At 42.3% G+C, this 22,409-nt stretch overlaps 1 protein-coding gene across 1 annotated transcript; it reads left to right on the top strand.

Moving 5' to 3' along the window:
- Nucleotides 1–11,228: 11,228 nt before the first annotated feature.
- Nucleotides 11,229–22,212, top strand: LOC148369311 (ADP-ribosylation factor 3). Its single transcript, XM_088331263.1, has 5 exons — nucleotides 11,229–11,320; nucleotides 17,728–17,914; nucleotides 17,991–18,101; nucleotides 20,637–20,761; nucleotides 20,844–22,212. The coding sequence occupies exons 2-5, from the start codon at nucleotides 17,767–17,769 to the stop codon at nucleotides 21,003–21,005; spliced, it is 546 nt and encodes a 181-aa protein (XP_088187389.1). The 5' UTR covers nucleotides 11,229–11,320; nucleotides 17,728–17,766; the 3' UTR covers nucleotides 21,006–22,212.
- The last annotated feature ends 197 nt before the right edge of the window (nucleotides 22,213–22,409 follow it).

Raw genomic sequence — 22,409 nt, 5'->3', positions numbered from 1 at the left:
GGAAATTTGGAGGCCTGCCTCACTGAGATAAAAGAGTGGATGTCACTCAACTTCTTGCGCCTTAACTCTGAAAAGACCGAAATGTTAGTTATTGGTGCATCTAAATGCCGTGATTTGCTCTCAAAACTGCTCCGAACATTGACAAATGTAAGATCACCCAGAGTGACTCAGTTAAAAGTGTAGGTGTCATATTTGACCCCGATCTGTCCTTTCAAACACACGTAAAGAATATTACTTGAACAGCTTTCTTCCATCTTCGCAACATTGCTAAAATTCGTCCTAAGCTGTCTCAGTCAGATGCGGAGATTATAATTCATGAGTTCCCGTCTCGATTACTGCAATGCACTATTCTCCGGTCTCCCGAAGTCCAAAATCAAGAGCGTACAGCTGGTACAAAATGCTGCAGCGAGGCTTTTAAATAGTACAAGAAAGTTTGATCACATTACCCCGATTTTAGCTAACCTGCATTGGCTGCCTGTTAGCTTAAGATGTGATTTTAAGGTTCTGTTGGTATTATACAAAATCATACATGGACTTGCTCCCTCATATCTTTCAGATTTAATTTCCCCCTATGTTCCGGTCCGGAGCCTTTGCTCTGAAAACGCTGGTCTACTAGTGATCCCAAGAGCCAAGAAGAGATCTGCAGGTTCGAGAGCGTTCTCCATCCGGGCCCCGGTGCTGTGGAATGCTCTTACCCCTGAGATTCGATCTGCAACCTCAGTGGAAATGTTTAAATCTAAGCTTAAAACACACTTCTATTCTATAGCATATGAATAACCTATATTTTATGTTGACAATATCAGGAGATGGTGTCACATTAGTCTGTAATAATAGTTTGCAATAGTCTTTGATCTGTACAGCCCTTTGAGACTCTTTGTGATTAAGGGCTATACAAAAAAACATGACTTGACTTGTTGTATCCCTTTGGTCTAATATGGTTCCCTAGCAAAGTAAATGAAACAAATAACTAAAAAAGAATTCCGACGATGCTGATAGAGATTTCATTGATTAAGTTTAAAAATTAAGCTTTATTCCCAAATGCAGAAAAAAATATAACCCCAAACTTGTATTTGAGACATAAAACCACAACGCAACATCACAGTGATCCAGCACCCTTTTCCCTTGGTCATGCACTCTCAGCAAAATGTAAATATCAGCACCTGGCTTGGATCATTCGCAATATAAAAGAAGTCTGCATGGAAAAACCTCCTCCTACATCGGATTTAATGTCCATTATGTACTTTTAGTCCAAACTCAGTCGAATAGCTTTTGCCTCCCGAGGAATGTCTGTGCCGGTGGCTGAATTACTGACTCGGACTTCTTGGTTTTTAGAGAGGGAGAAGGAAGACTGCGATGATGAGTGTTTGGATTTCTGGTTTGCATTTGATCATCCTTTCACCCGGAGCTGCTGAAATCCCGAATTTCCTGTCACTGTTTCTCACATATGTCGGGCAGAAGTTGGTGGAACGACTGGAATTGTTTTCTCTTTCGCAATATCTGCAGAGCTCGACACATGCAAAGAAATGCACAAAGAGGGCCCGAATAGTGACAACCACATCAGGTTGAAGTTAAAGAGAGGCAACCGAAGTAGTTGGAAGAGCTAAAAGTGACCTGCCGTGATTGACATCATGATTATACTGTATGTCTAAAGTGAGGCAGTTTAGTGTTTTTAGCTGCCTAGAAAGATAACAATACAGGGGATTCTTGCAGGGGTAAAGGACTAACGGGCTGTAGGAGAAGGCAGAAATAACCCGCACGTTGTCTAAATATGAGCTTCACAACATCTGCCTCTCTACTCCCCTTTCATTTTTGATGTGGGACGAGAGCGGCAGAGAAAACACAAGGAAGCAGCTACCCGGAACATCAAAGCCCCTGCCCTCAAAATGCAGGCCCTCATTAGTTCAGCTAGCAGAACCGACCAGACTTGTGATTGTGTTAGCTGGGGTGTGCACTGGCAGACACTTCAGAGGAGAGCCTCGTTTAAGTCATAACCAACCACTCCACCTCTGCTACCCGGGCCCTCCGTAACCCTCACCAAAACTCTTGGCTGGCTCAGAAGCAGCTGTGAGCCTCTGCCGGTCGCTCCACCCCGTAATCTGGTGTGCAGCTGCAAACATCTGCTTTATTCCTGTGCCCTCAACCACCGGATTGATAAACACATCCCGTACTCACAGAGGACTCAGCCGTGGGCTCCGAGCCACATCGGAAGTATAATATCCCTGTTTCACATTTGTTTGAGTGTAGTCAAACTTGACAAACTGTCTCTGTTTTGTTCCATTTTAGGGTTCGGGTACCAACATTGCTTTTAAGATGACATCATCTTTTACAATCAAAATAAGGAAAATTTAATTACAAAATTTGTGTAAAATAATTCTTACATTCACAGTTCAAGGATCTCTTAACTACGAGTGCCGTCAGGGCACCATTTTCTGCAGTGTGTCTTGGGCAAGTACAGCATGGCAGTGCTCATCCCTCTCCTGGCCATTTTTGGGGTATGGGGTTTGCCCCCTTCGATGAAACAGATAGTGATCAGACTCAGAGACAGCTGCTTCATCATCTGGTTGCTGTTGTTTTTCAGTGTAAAGTATCTTGCCACTGTTCAGAGTGAGCCGTCCTCGGCATTGATGGGAAGTAGTGTGTGACAACAATAATACTAGATCCTAAATCACCGGGAAAAAAACATTTTATCATTCATTATTATTATTATTCATTTCCGAACTTTTGAGTATTACATCGTACAGTAGTCATTGTTTCACTCTTGGCTGTAGGAAGAATTGCTTAAAGTTATAATTATTTATTTATTAGAGCTTCTGTAGCGGTTATAGGAACTAATCAATAAGCCCGCTTTTAATATAATCAACTTATTTCAAGGATCATGGGTTACTTCATAGTGTGTCGGAATGAAATGTTTGCCCCAAAACACCAGTGAACGGTTTGTTTGGGAATCTTTTCTCGTGTTACCTTTTAAACAAAAACCTCTCATGGGGGAGGGGAAGCCACATGGTCCATGAAGAACACCGGATCTCTCTTTATTTTTGGAGACTTTGTACTTCTCACCTGATCGACAGGGAGCGACCATTCCACAGACCATCCAGGCCTCGTGGTTGGCATGTGCCAGGCTTCCTAATCGAGGGGCCACGGCTCTAGGCTTTTGCCTTCTTTCTCCCAATTGTTCCAGGGGGCAAAGGCCAGTCTGGAACCCCCCTTCTGAGCTGTCTTCCTGGAGGGAGCCGTAAAGAGGAGCCTACACTTTCAAGTGCAGCTGATGTCATCAGTCACCGGAGGCATTTTCTGTGACCGGTTGGAGTTCCTGTTGATACTTTTTTAAATTAAAGTTCTCCAATTAGTTTATTGATTGATTTTTGGCAAAATTTCATTCGGAAACGCATCTGGCATAAAACATGACACTCATATGTGCGAATTATTAATTCTTTGACAACAAATGGGACTTCAAAACTTTATTATGCGACTGGAGAGTCTGGTCACTCCCTGTGAATGATTATGTGTGTGCTCTTGTGTGCGTTTTAGGAAAAAAGGAAAAGTCTTGTGAATGAATTGTGGGTCTTTCGTTGTGGTGGCAAAGTCGGTGGTTAGTAAAGGTTAGGGAGGAAATGCATTTGTAGCCGGGTACAAAAAACGTCCTTTGCTTTTGTGAAAGATTGAAGGCTCAAAGGTTCTTTGTCTGGAAAAGGTGTCAAGAACCCGCTCGGGGTGGCGCGGGACCACAATGCAGAAGCAAGGATTAATGCAACAATGCATTATTTATTCAGTCCAGGTTCGGTACACAGGTGAGACAAAAGAATCGAGGAAACAGTGTCTTGATCATCAGAGCTAGTTGTCGTGATCCAGGGGTAGGCAGGGTTTAGGTGATCCGTAAACTTGCATTGGCGAAAGTGACAGAGAATTTGTGGTCGGGAAAGGAGGCAAAAACAAGACTAGGCCAAGACAAATGCTAGAATAAGACAAAAATGACAACGAACTGGCAAACGTGCCGAAAAACAGGAGTGCTTAAATAATGAGCAGGAGAGGCCATTTGGGTTCAATAAGGGCAAATTACACCAGCAAGAGGGGGAGAGAGAGAAAAGAAAACATGACAGCCAGAGTGTGACAAAAGGACTTAGTGTTTCATTTAAAAGAATATTTATAATAGGTTACATGAATACATAGATAAATAATTCAAGAAAATGGTTCCATTAAAAATAAATAAATAAAAAGTTAAATAAAATGGTTACCAACGTATATACAGTATATTACTCCTAAATTTACTAAATAGCTTCAAAAGCCTTGATTTCCATTTCATTCCATTCCATACCAGCATTTTTCATCCAGCTTACCAGGGCACCCTGGTGTGACGTGAGACCTTGTCTAGTGTGCCACAGGAAGTTACCCAAGCTTCCATCCATCCATTATCTGCACCGCTTATCCTCAGTAGGGTCGCGGGGGCGCTGGAGCCCATCCCAGCTATCTTCGGGCAGTGGGCAGGGGACACCCTGAACTGGTTGCCAGCTAGTCGCAGGGCACACAGAGACAGACAATTCACTCGCTCATTCACACCTAGGGACAATTTGAACCGGCCAATTAACCTCATTTCATCTCATTAGCCGTACCGCTTAACCTCATTAGGGTCGCGGGGGGGCTGGAGCCGATCCCAGCCATCTCCGGGCAGTGGGCAGGGGACACCCTGAACTGGTTGCCAGCCAATCGCAGGGCACACGGGGACAGACATCTCACTCGCTCATTCACACCTAGGGACAATTTGAACCGGCTAATCAACCTGACATGCACGTTTTTGGAATGTGGGAGGAAACCGGAGTGCCCGGAGGAAACCCACGCAAGCACGGGGAGAACATACAAACTCCACACAGGAGGTTTGATCTCACGACCTCAGAACTGTGCCACACATGCGCTAACCACTGCGCCGCCGTGCTGCCCGTTACCCAAGCTTATTATTGTAAAAAATAAAATAAAAACGTGCCATTGCTCAATACTGTAGCTTTCTTCCTGTGATCAGCTGAACTCCAACATGCACCCATTGTCACGAGGCGTGGTGGCGTGGAAGGTGACCGGACCAGAACGGAGGCAGGAGGCATGAAGGGAGAACTCAAATGCGTTGACGATCCATAAGTTTTATTTAATAAAATAAAAGTCGCCCAATACTCCGGGGCAAAACAGAACAATACAGAGTTCCTCCGGCACGAACTCAACAGGACATGGCATAACAGACTAAAACATGACAAGGCATAACAGACTAAAACAGGACAAGCATAACAGACCGGGATTGTGTATATGAGTAGTAATGAACCAGCAACCGCAGAGCCCACAATGCAGCCTTAAATCAGACACACAATTAGTTGAACTGCTTCAGCTGTTGCCCAGAGGGCGGGGCAGACTGGTCACCAAGGAGACCGTGACAGAGCCCCCCTCTTAAGGGACAGCTCCCGAGGTCCCAAACAGAAAAAATTACAACCTCACGCCCCGGAATGTTGACGCTCGCGATTGGGGCAACCCCGCTCCCTCCTCCGAACACGCAGGAACGGGGAGAGGCAGGCGCCATCTGCGTCGGGCGGATCGGAATCGGCAGGGAGGGGGTCTGGTGGGCAAACTGGACAGGGGATAACAGACAGGCAGAACCGACAAGAACAGGACAGGCAAAATCAGGGCAGGTAAACAGGACAGGCAAAATCAGAACAGGCAAAATCAGAACAGGTAAAACATGAGAGGGTCAAAATCAGAACAGGTAAAACATGAGAGGGTCAAAATCAAAACAGACAAGACATGAGAGAGTCAAAATCAGAACCGGCAAAACAGGAGCAGCGGAGTCGGACTGGCAGGCAGCGGAGTCGGACTGGCAGGCAGCGGAGTCGGACTGGCAGGCAGCGGAGTCGGACTGGCACGCAGGCAGCGGAGTCGGACTGGCACGCAGCGGAGTCGGACTGGCACGCAGGGGAGACTGAATAGCAGGCAGTCGGCACGGGAGTCGGGCAGGCAGGCATCAGAGTCGGAGTCGGCCCGACGGGCAGCGGAGTCGGAGTCGGCCCGACGGGCAGCGGAGTCGGAGTCGGCCCGACGGGCAGCGGAGTCGGCCCGACGGGCAGCGGAGTCGGACTTGCACGCAGGGGAGAGGGAATAGCAGGCAATAGACCTAAGATTTATGGCCCGAGCCCGAACCCGAGGCAATTTCGGGCCGGGTCGGGCCTGAAATGTCAGTCATACGGTCGGGTCGGGTCCGGTCCTGCTTTTTTTTTTTTTTTTTTTTTTTTTAAATTAATTAATAATTATAAATATATGTTCATTAAAAATATATACTTAAACTATGTATGGATACTAGACCAAGGAATATAGTAAATCAAATAAATATTATTTGTGTACAATTAGTTGTGATTGCGGAAATCATAGCGTACAGTGACGTTGGTGACTTTTCCATCCGCATTAACAAACGCATTTTGTAAAATACGATCGCGCTTTATTGTTTAAATAAACGCGTTATATAGACTAGAATCTCCCAATTATTATAATTAGCTCGCTTTATTTTGTTTTAAAGCGTATTATATAGAATACGATCGCTTTTGTCGGAAGCGTACATTGACGTTGGTGACATTTTCATCCGCGTTAAAAAACGCAATTTGCAGAATAAAATCACGCTTTATTGTTTAAATAAACGCGTTATATAGACTAGGATCTCCCAATTATTATAATTAGCTCGCTTTATTGTTTTAATAAGCGTTTTATATAGAATACGATCAGGGGGGGGGGAATTTGCATAGGAGTCGGAAAAGGGCACAACACGTCAACACCCCCTGAATGAAAGTGCTGCGCTAAAATCTTAAGGACGTACTACTACTGCTGCTGTGGATTATGGCCCAATGATCAAGTCGTCAAAATGACGGACGCCCTTAAATGTTTTCGCTACCTCAAAAAAAAAAACCCGTCAATGACAGATTGTCGCTTAATGTAACATCTGCAGTGCAGACACAGAAATATAAAAGATGTAAATGTTTATACAGTTTTATTTAACTTAGGCCTAGATGTTGTAACAAAAGGCAGAGTTTAATTTGTTATCATAAATCACCCCTCCTTATAAATAAAATATGTAATTTCGGGCCCCCTCGGGCCGGGCCAGCAAATCCAGTTAATTAGTCGGGCTCGGTCCGGGTCGGGTTTAATACCCCTCGGGCCTGCGTCGGGCTCGGGTGCTTTTTTTGGGCCCGATCTTACCTCTAGCAGGCAATCGGCACGGGAGTCGGGCAGGCAGGCGTCAATTCTTCCTGGGACCCCATTCGAGGCACAGCAAGGGCCACGACGGGCGGGGCCGTGGTTCGAACGGGCAGGGAAGGCCAACTCAGTAGGCGCCTGCCAAACTGCGCTCTCCAGCTCTCCCCAAGTCGCGCTGGGATCGTTCGCTGAGTTCAATTGTTGGCTGGTTGATTCTGTCACGAGGCGTGGTGGCGTGGAAGGTGACCGGACCAGAACGGAGGCAGGAGGCATGAAGGGAGAACTCAAATGCGTTGACGATCCATAAGTTTTATTTAATAAAATAAAAGTCGCCCAATACTCCGGGGCAAAACAGAACAATACAGAGTTCCTCCGGCACGAACTCAACAGGACATGGCATAACAGACTAAAACATGACAAGGCATAACAGACTAAAACAGGACAAGCATAACAGACCGGGATTGTGTATATGAGTAGTAATGAACCAGCAACCGCAGAGCCCACAATGCAGCCTTAAATCAGACACACAATTAGTTGAACTGCTTCAGCTGTTGCCCAGAGGGCGGGGCAGACTGGTCACCAAGGAGACCGTGACAGAGCCCCCCTCTTAAGGGACAGCTCCCGAGGTCCCAAACAGAAAAAATTACAACCTCACGCCCCGGAATGTTGACGCTCGCGATTGGGGCAACCCCGCTCCCTCCTCCGAACACGCAGGAACGGGGAGAGGCAGGCGCCATCTGCGTCGGGCGGATCGGAATCGGCAGGGAGGGGGTCTGGTGGGCAAACTGGACAGGGGATAACAGACAGGCAGAACCGACAAGAACAGGACAGGCAAAATCAGGGCAGGTAAACAGGACAGGCAAAATCAGAACAGGCAAAATCAGAACAGGTAAAACATGAGAGGGTCAAAATCAGAACAGGTAAAACATGAGAGGGTCAAAATCAAAACAGACAAGACATGAGAGAGTCAAAATCAGAACCGGCAAAACAGGAGCAGCGGAGTCGGACTGGCAGGCAGCGGAGTCGGACTGGCAGGCAGCGGAGTCGGACTGGCAGGCAGCGGAGTCGGACTGGCACGCAGGCAGCGGAGTCGGACTGGCACGCAGCGGAGTCGGACTGGCACGCAGGGGAGACTGAATAGCAGGCAGTCGGCACGGGAGTCGGGCAGGCAGGCATCAGAGTCGGAGTCGGCCCGACGGGCAGCGGAGTCGGAGTCGGCCCGACGGGCAGCGGAGTCGGCCCGACGGGCAGCGGAGTCGGCCCGACGGGCAGCGGAGTCGGACTTGCACGCAGGGGAGAGGGAATAGCAGGCAATAGACCTAAGATTTATGGCCCGAGCCCGAACCCGAGGCAATTTCGGGCCGGGTCGGGCCTGAAATGTCAGTCATACGGTCGGGTCGGGTCCGGTCCTGCTTTTTTTTTTTTTTTTTTTTTTTTTAAATTAATTAATAATTATAAATATATGTTCATTAAAAATATATACTTAAACTATGTATGGATACTAGACCAAGGAATATAGTAAATCAAATAAATATTATTTGTGTACAATTAGTTGTGATTGCGGAAATCATAGCGTACAGTGACGTTGGTGACTTTTCCATCCGCATTAACAAACGCATTTTGTAAAATACGATCGCGCTTTATTGTTTAAATAAACGCGTTATATAGACTAGAATCTCCCAATTATTATAATTAGCTCGCTTTATTTTGTTTTAAAGCGTATTATATAGAATACGATCGCTTTTGTCGGAAGCGTACATTGACGTTGGTGACATTTTCATCCGCGTTAAAAAACGCAATTTGCAGAATAAAATCACGCTTTATTGTTTAAATAAACGCGTTATATAGACTAGGATCTCCCAATTATTATAATTAGCTCGCTTTATTGTTTTAATAAGCGTTTTATATAGAATACGATCAGGGGGGGGGGAATTTGCATAGGAGTCGGAAAAGGGCACAACACGTCAACACCCCCTGAATGAAAGTGCTGCGCTAAAATCTTAAGGACGTACTACTACTGCTGCTGTGGATTATGGCCCAATGATCAAGTCGTCAAAATGACGGACGCCCTTAAATGTTTTCGCTACCTCAAAAAAAAAAACCCGTCAATGACAGATTGTCGCTTAATGTAACATCTGCAGTGCAGACACAGAAATATAAAAGATGTAAATGTTTATACAGTTTTATTTAACTTAGGCCTAGATGTTGTAACAAAAGGCAGAGTTTAATTTGTTATCATAAATCACCCCTCCTTATAAATAAAATATGTAATTTCGGGCCCCCTCGGGCCGGGCCAGCAAATCCAGTTAATTAGTCGGGCTCGGTCCGGGTCGGGTTTAATACCCCTCGGGCCTGCGTCGGGCTCGGGTGCTTTTTTTGGGCCCGATCTTACCTCTAGCAGGCAATCGGCACGGGAGTCGGGCAGGCAGGCGTCAATTCTTCCTGGGACCCCATTCGAGGCACAGCAAGGGCCACGACGGGCGGGGCCGTGGTTCGAACGGGCAGGGAAGGCCAACTCAGTAGGCGCCTGCCAAACTGCGCTCTCCAGCTCTCCCCAAGTCGCGCTGGGATCGTTCGCTGAGTTCAATTGTTGGCTGGTTGATTCTGTCACGAGGCGTGGTGGCGTGGAAGGTGACCGGACCAGAACGGAGGCAGGAGGCATGAAGGGAGAACTCAAATGCGTTGACGATCCATAAGTTTTATTTAATAAAATAAAAGTCGCCCAATACTCCGGGGCAAAACAGAACAATACAGAGTTCCTCCGGCACGAACTCAACAGGACATGGCATAACAGACTAAAACATGACAAGGCATAACAGACTAAAACAGGACAAGCATAACAGACCGGGATTGTGTATATGAGTAGTAATGAACCAGCAACCGCAGAGCCCACAATGCAGCCTTAAATCAGACACACAATTAGTTGAACTGCTTCAGCTGTTGCCCAGAGGGCGGGGCAGACTGGTCACCAAGGCGACCGTGACACCCATATCAGTAGCTGGCAGCAGAAATCATACTAATTTTCTGCTTGTGAGATAGTACTGTATATTTAATAATTTATTTTGTTTGATTAAGTATTTTAAGCTAGCACTGCTAAAAAAATAATAAAATATACCAAATAAAGTAAAAACAATGAACTAAGTTTGATAAGAATTATGATTTTTAATTAGAAAAAAAAAATAAAGAAAACATAGTAAAATACAATTTATTTCACTGGCAGATAATTTTTGTCAATTTTAAGTGCATGCAAGATTTTTCAGGAATATATATATATATATATATATATATATATATATATATATATATATATATATATATATATATATAGATAGATAGATAGATAGATAGATAGATATTAAAACCTAAAAAACAGATTACCAAATTACCTGTATTACCTCCAGAGCCAATGTGACCACAGATAATAATAAAAACTCTATATTGTTAATAAAGACACGATGATAATTTAAACTGTTGTCAGAAATAAATTATTATGTACTTTTGAGTGTAAATGGACGGTGTGCATGTAGATTTCTTAATGAGAAAAGATCAATTGCTCCAAAAAGGTTGGTTAACACATCTACAGTATGTATAAAAGTTAGGGAATTTGGTGGAAATAAGTACTCTACTACTGGCAAAGTTATAGAATAAAGGACAGCAAAAATTATATATTTTTACTTGTCAGCTGTGTTTAAGTGGTTTTTGGCCTGAACGTAACACTTTTCAATTTACTGCCATTATATGGCACCCACAGGGCAGCTGGAAGCATCATATTACGTCTAATTTATTTACTAAGACGATGCTTGCATTCATTATTTAAGCACGTTTGCCTTTAGAATAGATTTCCTTGGGTCGATTTCCCGCTGCAAATACCTCACTTTATTATGCATTCCAACAAAACAATAATTAAATCCTAATTATTTCAAAGACTGTCAATTTCAATGAAAAAGCGCAACGTGGGTTTCTTTGTTAATGAAAACGCCTAAGTGTTGTCGGTACTGCAGCATCACTGCATGTGCGCCTGTACCAAAATACCGCGAGAACCCGTGGACGCATCATCGCGAGACTTACTCTCCAACTCTCCATCCAGCTGGTTGCCTCCGGTTGACGGGTAAGTAGTAACGAGAAGCCAGCGTCAAAATGCGCCATTGTTTTGCCAGTCCATCTCTTTTTGTATCACAGTTAGAGTCAATAGAAACCAAATTGTCGCTCTTTAATCGGTGACATTAGGTCGTGATGTGTTTTAGTCGTGACTGTGCGGTGTTCTGCCGTGCACGCACCGTACAGTGTGCATTCAAATTTTCCTTAAATTCAAGGGTTTTAACATGAACTTGTATTTTGATATTTCTTGAACACGGTGCTTGTTTTGTCATCCATATCGTTGTCATCATCGTAATGATCTTTCGTGAATCAATTGACAAGGAACACGCGGATGAAGCGACTGCTGCAGAATGCAGCAATTCCGCCATGAAACACTCGCTGGGGCTGCACTGAGTTCACCCATTTACTCCTACATGCCGCATCTCCACTTGCACGAACTGATTCGGCAATATTTGTATGCTTAATTTACGTTTTTTTAAAGGGACGCTGTGTATTATTTGGCACCTCCTGGTGGTGACAAACCTCGTTCATTAAAAAACAATAACACTGATGTAAGGTGAGGTGCTTCGTTTAGGGCAGGGGTGTCAAACTCATTTGAACTCGGGGGCCACACGATAGAACAAAAATTCTGTCGGAGGCCGGACCAGTAGATTAAAGAGAAAGAAAAAGAGAGATAAAGAAATAAGAGAAAGATGGAAAGAAAAGGAGAGCGGGTGGGACAAAGAGAGAGAGGGAGAGAGCGTGAAAAACAAAAGAGATAAAAAGACAAGTTGTGAGAGTGGGGGAAAGAAGGGGAGAGGAAAAAATAAATCCAAAGATGAATAGAAAGACAGAAGGAGAGAAAGGAGAAAAGAAAGCACAAAGTGGGGGAATAGAGAGAGAAAATGAAAAAAGGAAGTAAGAGCAAAAGAGGTTAAAAGACACAGAGAGATAAAGAGACAAAGAGCAACAAAGGAAGAGAAAAAGAGAGACACAAAGAGTGAAAGAGACAGAGAGTGGGAGAAAAGGGGTGGAAAAGAGAGAGAGAGAGAGAGAGAGAGATGAATACAAGTACAGTGTCTTTGTGAGAGGAACCTGGCTTTGGCAACATCAAGTTGACATACTTTAACATGCAGCTTGTTTTTCTCTTGTGCTTCTCTGTGTGTTGTCTCGCGGGCCGGATTCAATCCCTTAGCGGGCCTGATCTGGCCCGCGGGCCGCCTGTTTGACACCTGTGGTTTAGGGAGACCTTAAAAAGGCTAAATATTTATCTAGTTTGTGTGTGTTACAATGGCCGACTAGGTTCAAAGAGCCCTTATGTTTTATTTTTCCTTGTGCCAATATGCTTTTATCTCATTAAATCTGTTAGGGAGGGAACACATTGGATTTGAGGACTGGGTTGGGGGAGTGCTGGTGAGAGACATCCTGCTCGTCCCTGACGGAGTTTTGTTTTGTTTATTTATTTGTCAATGAAGCATGAAAAGGTTGAATGTAAGAATAAGCCAACTTTAGATAGAGTTGAAACGCGTTTTCAGTAATTTAGTGTAGTTACAAACCACAGTTTAGTTATGTAGTGTGTTATTTCTTTTTAGGAAGTTGTACGCAGGAACATTGTTGGTAATAAGGCTGTTAAAAATAACGACGTTATAAATGATGGATTATAAATGATGGATTATGAATTACGGATTATAAATCTCGCTGTTACGTAACTGGGTTATACGGTGTAATCTAACAAATTACTTTTTCCGCCGTTAAAACGCTGTAATCGTTACTGACAGTCAAAATTGGTGCGTTACTTTGAATAAAGCAGATTTCCACTCTCCTCCAAGTTGTTTACATCACAGCTTTTCTGATCATGTCGCCATTAAAAATCGCGACTACCATGTACAGTGGTACCTCTACTTACAAATGTCTCTACATACGAAAGTTTCACGTTAAGAAGTATCTGAACGGGAAAATAAGATTGCCTTTAGTTACTAAGTAAAAAATACAATACGTGCTGCTATTCGCCGCTCGCAGAGTTTCCTGAACGTAAAAAAACTGGCTATCGCTTCAAATATGCCTGGCAACCCAGTATGCACGCGTGCTCATAGCATGCTCTTCGTGTCACCATCACAGTTCAGAGTTCAGACACGAGGAGGAAGAGGGTTTCTGGGATGATAGCGGGGAGGAGGATGCAGCCATCATTTAATCAGCCCAAATTAAAGACATTTTAGTTTAATCATTTTTTACTCTTGTTTTATGTTTATTGTGCGGTAATCTAATTCTAACATGTATTTGTTTCATGTTTTGATGCTCTTTAATGTTTTTTTGAAAAAATATCAGGAATATCAGTATTTTTGCGGGGCTTATCGCATTTATATACAAAATGCCTCACTTTAAGTCGAAGGTACCCTTGTCACGACCAGTACAAGCAGGGGACCTTAATGCGTAACGTTTCACACAAAGCTTTATTAAGGGATCAGGGAAGCCCTCGCGAACGAAGCGTGGTCGGAGATCGGAACAAGTCGGTCAGCCGGGACAGGAGACGGAGCGTGGTCGGAGATCAATACAGGAAACAGAACCAGGGTATGGGTAGCCGGGACAGGAGAACGGAGCTCTGATCTGGGATCAATACAGGAAACAGAATCAGGATATGGGTAGCCAGACCAGGAGAACCGAGCTTGGATCTGGGATTGATACAGGAAACAGAATCAGGATACGGGTAGCCGGGACAGGAGAACGGAGCTTGGACCGGGTTTCGGTATCGGAAACAGGTCGGGATCAAAACGGGAGCCAGAGTCAAAAAGTGTTTGCCTTGCATGCGCTGAGGTTTGCAGACGGACTGACCAGAAGTGAAGGAGAACGACGTGTTTAAATAGGAGGAGAACTAATCATGAAACGAGTGGCAGCCGGGGCTGAATGAGTGAGCGCATGTGAGAACAATTGGCAAATCATGACAACCATTCTAGTTAGTAATTACTAATGTAGTATTTATTAATGAGCCGAGAAAAAAAAAGGCACCAATCGAGAGCCGGTTCCCTTTGAGACGCTATTTTTTTTTCTTGTGATTAGTCAAAATGCATTTTTTCAGAGATTGTGCTGTTGACTTTAATTTGTTGGAGTATAAGAACGTTTACATTTTTTTGTATTTTATCTATTTCTTAGTAGATTTATAAATTTCTATATTTATGTTTCCTGCGTTTTGCAGTGTTCATTTTTAAGGGTTAGTTTTGCTTTATTTTTTCCCCTTTTTTATTCATTCATGACAATGCATACTAAATGGTAATTTATGGATTAAACAGCAAAAACAACCTGAAGAGACATTTGGGAGCCAAAATAGCAGGGCCCTTTTTGATGAGCCAAGCCGTAAAAGCCGTTTCTCTAAAAAGAGTCGGAATTCCCATCTCTACAACGGGACAATTTGAGTTAGGTTTAATTTTTTCAAACTCACTTTATATCATTTACTGCTGATTGTCACTTTATTAAATTGTTTACGTGTTTTTTTTGTTTTGTTTTTTTGGCGCTTTACGTGTAGGATAAGTCTGGTGAGGTGCAATAAATATTACATGGTTCTATAACACAACTACCTGTTCTCTATTCAACTGATTCACATCCTTTCAAATTCTTTGACATACAACTTTTAACAGAAATATTTACTTTCCCTGGTAACAAGTGACTTTTACAATGGAGTACTTCTATTACTTACTCACTCTGTAACGTCTTGGAAAAAGTAGTGAGTAAATAGAGCTAATTACTTTTTTTAAAGCAACGTGGACAACAGCACAACACTGCACAAGAATATACCAGTAGTATATTCCAACGATACTAATCAACAGTGACAGAAATTGCACCGGTGGAAAAAATAGCATTAAGAGGATTTGAAGTATCATGCAAAATAATGGCATAATTGCAGAATAAATCATTCCATTTTGTTTGAATGTTCAGTTTACCTTATATATTATATTTCACATTGCATAATTTTGAAATGATTTAATAAATGCATTTTAGGCTTGGAACTTATTCATCAATAAATGTTCACAAATTTACCCTTTGCTGAAAGCAAAAACTTAAGAAACAACTATTTGCAAAGATTTATCCAGCCATGCCCTAAAAACTAGGGAGAAAATCAAATTGCAATCATTAGTAGACATTTTCATGTTCCCATTTAAGACTGTGTGTCACCCTCTTCCAATTTCTCAACACCCACGCTTTTCACACCAACTCCATCACCTTGACTTGCACCTTTCGTCAGAGTTAAGTGACATGTGAGAAAAGTATCACAAAAGTAAACCAAATAAGCGAAAAGATATGCAAAATATTTCTATGATTAAAGGTGGATAAAAGATTAGAGGGAGCGAGGGGAGCTGATGATGGAAGGAATATCCCAACAAATTTAAAATGCTTCTTCTTTAAAGGTGGCAAGTTTATAGTTGCGTTAAAATGCAATGTTGGCTTTCCCAAAAGTAATGATTAATACAGCATGAAAACAAGGAAGATGAAAAAAGAAAGTACACACACACACACACACACACACACACACACATATATATATATATATATATATATATATATATATATATATATATATATATATATATATATATATATATATATATATATATATATATATATATATATATTGGTTTGCAAAACTATTTGCCCCCCTTGAACTTTGTGACCTTTTGACACATTTCAGACTTCAAACATCAAGATATAAAACTGATTTCTTGTGAAGCATCAGCAATAAGTGGGACACAATCATGAAGTGAAACACACTTTATTGGATATTTCAAACTTTTTTAACAAATAAATTGAAAAGTCGGCGTGCAAAATTATTCAGCCCCATTAAGTTAATACTTTGCAGCGCCACCTTTTGCTGTGATGACAGCTGCAAGTCGCTTGGGGTATGTCTTTATCAGTTTTGCATATTGACAAATTGATAGTTTTTCCCATTCCTCCTTGGAAAACAGCTCCAGCTCAGTGAGGTTGGATGGAAAGCGTTTGTGAACAGCAGTTTTCAGTTCTTTCCACAGATACTTAATTGGATTGAGGTCTGGACTTTGACTTGGCCTTTCTTAGACCTTGATACATTTTTTGGTGAACCATTCCATTGAAGCTTTTGTTTTATATTTTGGATCATTGTCTTGTTGGAAGACAAATCTCCGTCCCAGTCTCAAGTCTTTTGCAAACTCCATCAGGTTTATGTCCTGTATTTGGCTCCATCCATCTTCCCATCAATTTTAACCATCTTCCCTGTCCCTGCTGAAAAAAAGCAGGCCCAAACCTTGATGCTGCCACCACCATGTTTGACTGTGGGGATGGTGTGTTGAGGGTGATGAGCTGTGCTGCTTTTACGCCAAACATAACGTCTTGCAATGTTGCCAAAAAGTTCGATTTGGGTCTCATCTGAACAGAGCACCTTCTTCCATATGTTTGGTGCATCTCCCAGGTTGCTTGTGGCAAACTTTAAACAACACTTTTACAGATATCTTTTAATCTTTCTTGCCACTCGTCCATAAAGGCCAGATTTGTGCAGTTTACGACTGATTGTTGTCCTATGAACAGATTCTCCCACCTCAGCTGTAGACCTCTGCAGTTCATCCAGAGTAATCATGAGCCTCTTGGCTGCATCTCTGATCAGTTTTCCTCTTGTATGAGCTGAAAGTTTAGGGGGACGGCCCGATCATGGTTTATTTGCAGTGGTCTGATACTCCTTCCATTTCAATATTATTGCTTGCACAGTGCTCCTTGGGATGTTTAAAGTTTGGGAAATCTTTTTGTCTCCAAATCCAGCTTTAAACTTCTTCACAACAGTATATCGGACCTGCTAGTGTGTGTGTTCCTCATTCTTCATGATGCTCTCTGTACTTTAAACAGACCCCTGAGACTATCACAGTGCAGGTACATTTATACAGAGACTTGATTACACACTGGTGGATTCCATTTATCATCGTTAGTCATTTAGATCAACATTGAATCATTCAGAGATCCTCACTGACCTTCTGGACAGAGTTTGCTGCACTGAAAGTAAAGGGGCTGAATCATTTTGCACACCCACTTTTTCGGTTTGTTAAAAAAGTTTAAAATATCCAATAAAGTGTGTTCTACTTCATGATTGTGTCCCGCTTATTGTTGATGCTTAACAAGAAATTACAGCTTTATAATTTTCTATTTGAAGTCTGAAATGTGGCAAAAGGTCAGGGGGGGCAAGTAGTTTCGCAAGCCACTGTATATATACAATAAATCTGCTGTTAATATAAATTGAATATAAACAATATCAACTACACACAACTACTACAACTACCAGTATTTAAATAGGAACGATAAAACCAACACTAGTGACGTGAAAGCGGTCATAATATTTGGCACCTCTTTTAGATATCCGCTGTGCCCTTGCCACGTTTACTTAGGCTGTCTAGACATTCTAAAAGTTTACTTTTTGTTTTGCCTCACCAGTTCCTCGCGCCGTAGTTCTGTTGCAAGCTGCTCGTCGTCATGGGCAACATCTTCGGAAACCTGCTAAAAAGCCTGATCGGGAAAAAAGAGATGCGGATTCTTATGGTGGGCTTGGATGCCGCTGGGAAAACGACCATCCTTTACAAGTTGAAGTTGGGAGAGATCGTCACCACCATTCCTACAATCGGTGCGTGAGGCCAGAAACGCAAAAGGACGTTGCAAAGATTGGCGTGTGCCGCTTCTTGATCGTTTCTTTTGCACAGGCTTCAATGTGGAAACAGTGGAGTACAAGAACATCAGCTTCACTGTGTGGGATGTGGGTGGCCAGGACAAGATTCGTCCCTTGTGGAGGCACTACTTTCAAAACACTCAGGGTAAGTTGTAATTATGGTTCTCCCGTGTCATTCGTCTATTGCTGAAAGCTGTCCACTAATGTTGTGGTGTGACACAAATCATAAACTGGACTAGGAGAAAAGGGAAAAGGTGAGGTGGGGGGTATTTTATTTAATTGCTATTTTGCCAGAAGGCTGACAATTAGAATAGTTTGAATTGTCATTGATAACAACGTAGTGAACATGGTTTTCAACAAGGTTGGATGTGGCACTCTGAAACATGTACTCAAGCAGGGGTGGCGAACACGTGGCTCTAGAGTCGCATGCAGGTCTTGGCCAATAAGAATGCGGCTCTTTGCCTCATCTAATTTTCTATATACTGCGGCTCTTGGCCTTGTTTCATGTTTAGTTTTTTTTTTGGTGTACTGAGGGTGGACACTTTCCTTTAAATCAACACAAGAACATTACTTGTTGTATTGTAAGGAGAGGAGAGTGTTATGGGAAATAATATATTTTTAATTGTGTGTGTTTGTGTGTGTCTGTCTGTCATGGCATGTCAGTGCGTGGTGTGGCTCTTTGATTCTCACAGTTGAAAATTTCGGCTCTTTGTGTCAAATTTGTTCCCCACCCCTGTACTAAAGACTTAAAAGACAAAGATAAGATTAAAAAACGAATGTAAAGATAAATAGGCACAATTATTTACAATGTAGTGCTTGGAGACTGGCCTGAGTTATTAGTGCATTGCAACAATAGTGATGTGAAAAATAGTGCAATGATATTTTGTCAGCACAGTCTTTTGCGCTTGTTAAGAGGTGTGATGGCTGTGGGGAAGATACTGACAATGGCCCATGGGTGGCATTAAACATGTTAGAACTTTTTAAAAAAAATAATAATAACAATAGTAAAAACAAACTTTATAACATGTATAATAACAACATCTATTATTATAATAATCATAATTTGTAAGTGATAAAACATTTTAAATGCGTGCGGCCATGGATTAATTTACATATTTCAGGACAACCTAATTACCTTCACCAACTGTTCTCGTCTTTCAGTTTAGAATGACTGAAATGCTTCCCACGATACCCTAATTGTCAAACAGTTCAGAATTCTGTGTGCTTCATAAAAAAATTTGCGGGTCAGCTGGACAACAGACCGGTTCTCCTGGCCCAGCCCAATAATACCATCAACAATTTAGTAAAGTGACTAAAAACCGTCATGAGGCGATAATACCTATTGCGTTTTCATATGTCATCTGTATCCGTAGTGGTCTAGTGGATAAAATTCGGCACACTCGATGCCAAGATCTAGATTTGACACCCGTTGCATTCGATGTTATGCAGTTGTATGCAATTGTATGCAATTGTGAGAAGTGATATATTCCGACTGATCAATCTGCAAGACAGAGACCCCTTGCTACTTCACGTTTCGGTTATCGCTGGTTCACCCCTTCCCGGATTTTTATTTAAATTGATTTTGTCTGTATTGTCATTGATATCATTGTATCGTACATTGTGTTCTGTTAGACAGCTCTCTGAGGGCACTCTGTGTCAATTGAGTGTTATTGTTTGTGTGCACGACTGTGATAAGCTGGTGTGACTGTGTGCGCAACTGTGATAGTTTTGTGTATGCTGTCAGTCAAAAAGTGGGCGGGGACTGCCTCCGTAAGCATACTGGGAAGCATTGCGACCACTAGCTTTTAGTGGTTTGTTTCATCAATTAAATTGGACTTTGAGAAAAATCAGAAGAGTGCAAAGAAATGCCTATCACCAGGCGGGTTCTCCGTGGGTTATCATCAGGTTGGTAAAGCGACTGAGGTGGCGTCTGGAGGCAGTAGTCAGGCAGCCAGTCCAGCCTACTGCTAGTGCTAAGCTAACGACCTTCACAAGCTACCCCTGTGGACCCTGTATCTTAACAATGCTTGGTCCATTAGCCATGAAACAGATGACCCGGAGCTACAATTCATGGGAAACTGCTACATTTGGGACGCTTTTATTTTAATCATTGCGGAGACTCGGCTCAATCCCAGGAGACCCGATGTACGTTCTCTTAATTGCTTTCAAACACTGAAAGGAGAAGCCTTCCAGTTTTGTTTTACTTTTGTATAATGGCATTCCGTTGCAATGATGGGTTGTGTGTTATTATTGGTAGATCTGTAATTGTTATTTTGTACATTCGTATACTCTCAGTTGGAAATGACGTCATTTCGAGGTTAAGTTTAACTCTTTGGAGGCTTTTATAAAAGTGTAACACTACTCCACGGATTTTCACTTTTCGCTCGTGGTTTTGGTCCCGAATAACCGCCAAAACTGATGGATCTTTGTACAGCACTTTTTAATTAATTATGTAACCCTAGACTTTACTGTTATTTTGGTTTCATGTGCCATTTATTGGGGGTGCGTCTTATAGCGTGGAAAATATGGCTCTAGAAAAGCAGCAAACAGACCATATCTATTATTTACAGTCCTTTGGGCATTGATTGGTTGAGCCTGTTCAATTTGAAAAATATTTTAAAGGAGCATTGAAAGGTCAGGACACCACAAATCAGACAAATTTCTCATCGTCTGTGTCCAGGCTTGATATTTGTGGTGGACAGCAACGACCGCGAGCGCGTGAACGAAGCCAGAGAGGAACTCATGAGGATGCTGGCCGAGGATGAGCTGCGGGACGCCGTTCTCCTCGTCTTTGCCAACAAGCAGGTATAGAGGCGGCTGGCGAGGTCTTTAACCTGTGGCGCCATGCCCTCCGATGGAACCCAAAGCGACTTTGTTGTTCTCCCAGGACCTGCCCAATGCCATGAATGCTGCGGAGATCACAGACAAGCTGGGCCTGCACTCCTTGCGCCACCGCAACTGGTACATTCAGGCCACTTGCGCTACCAGCGGCGACGGCCTTTACGAGGGCCTGGACTGGCTGGCCAATCAGCTGAAGAATAAAAAGTGAGCGGCCAATGGGGAAGTGCCGGCTCCAGGTAGTACCACTTCCTTTTGGATGCATGGAATTGACATGGCGGGGTAGTGCTGAAAAAGCCCCTTCCAGGTTATTCCGCGTCATCCCCCTGTCGTTAACAAACGTCGCTCTTCGGTTGTTACTCAATTATTTATTTGATTTGTTTGGATCTGCTGTGAGAATTCTTTATCATATTGCGACACAGTGTGTCCTCTATGTTTTGCTTTATATACACTGGATACATAAATCGGGATGTACAATTGTTGAATAAGCACATGTATTTTTCATTCCTTAAACGTGTGTTGGCGAAGTAACGTTACCTAACTGTGCTAAATGTAAACAATAACAAATATAATATTTATATTGTGGGACAAGCAAGGTACAAGTCACGAGCTTGTGATTATCTTTTCGAACAATGCATTAAAACAGAGTTCAATATATTTTACTTTAGTTGTTTTAACATTTTTTTGTTTTTTTCCAATATGTTTAGCAAATAGGTGAAGAATATTACATTGAATATCAAAGCGTACTATTAATAGATAAAAGTGTACTATTTGGTGAGGTGTTGTCACCGTTTCGATACAGGTGACCGAATTAGGATGGGGAGTCAATGCAGAGTGTTTCAGTTGGCACACGGAAATTGATTTGATGTTTACTTAACTCTATTGTGAAAGTAGCTGCAATGTGGTTGTAATCACTTGAGCCCAAATTGACTAAATATTGTATACAGTATTTGTATGTTTCTTTTTGAATAAATGGAACATCCGGTTTAGTTTGTGTTCGATTTAATAACATTCATGTCTTTACATCATGAAAAAAAATCAGGCTGAGATGCACGATGAGTGACTTTAGGACTCAAGGACTTTTATCATATGCAACCAAATGCTCTTGTATATTGTTAATAACTATTATGATACCAAGGAATTAATGGTCAAATCTAACATTTTGTCGACATACCAGCATCATTACCTACTGTGTCTGTTTGCTTGTCTGAAGTACCCATTATTGTTTTTTTAGGTATACTTTGAGAAGTAGGTTTTGCCGTATAAATATGTTTAATTTAATGATTGGCAAACTTTGTCTTGTCAAAACAAGCAAATACTTTTATGAATTGTAAAAAATGCATAGCATAGACTGAAGTGTTTATTGAATAATTTAAATACTTGCCTGATAAATAAACATATACAACATGTCTCACTTTTATCGTTGACTGTCGTTTTTTCAATTTAGAGCATGCATTGGGTTAAGTTGTCATAGTGTTGATGATGAATTCAAGTTGTAAGTGACTGCAAGATCTTAAGGCATTCATTTCGGGTGAACTACTTAATGGTTTGCGTTTTCTAGTCTGTTTGACCCAGTAGTGTGTTCTGTGTTGAGGGTCTTCAGAGAGTGTTTAAA

This window comes from Urocampus carinirostris, chromosome 3 (genome assembly GCF_059441175.1).
Source record: "Urocampus carinirostris isolate Australia breed hairy pipefish chromosome 3, RoL_Ucar_1.0, whole genome shotgun sequence".
In the NCBI taxonomy this organism is placed as follows: Eukaryota; Metazoa; Chordata; class Actinopteri; order Syngnathiformes; family Syngnathidae; genus Urocampus; species Urocampus carinirostris.
The sequence above is the reverse complement of the archived record's forward strand: the minus strand, read 5'-3'. Positions and strand labels throughout refer to the sequence as shown.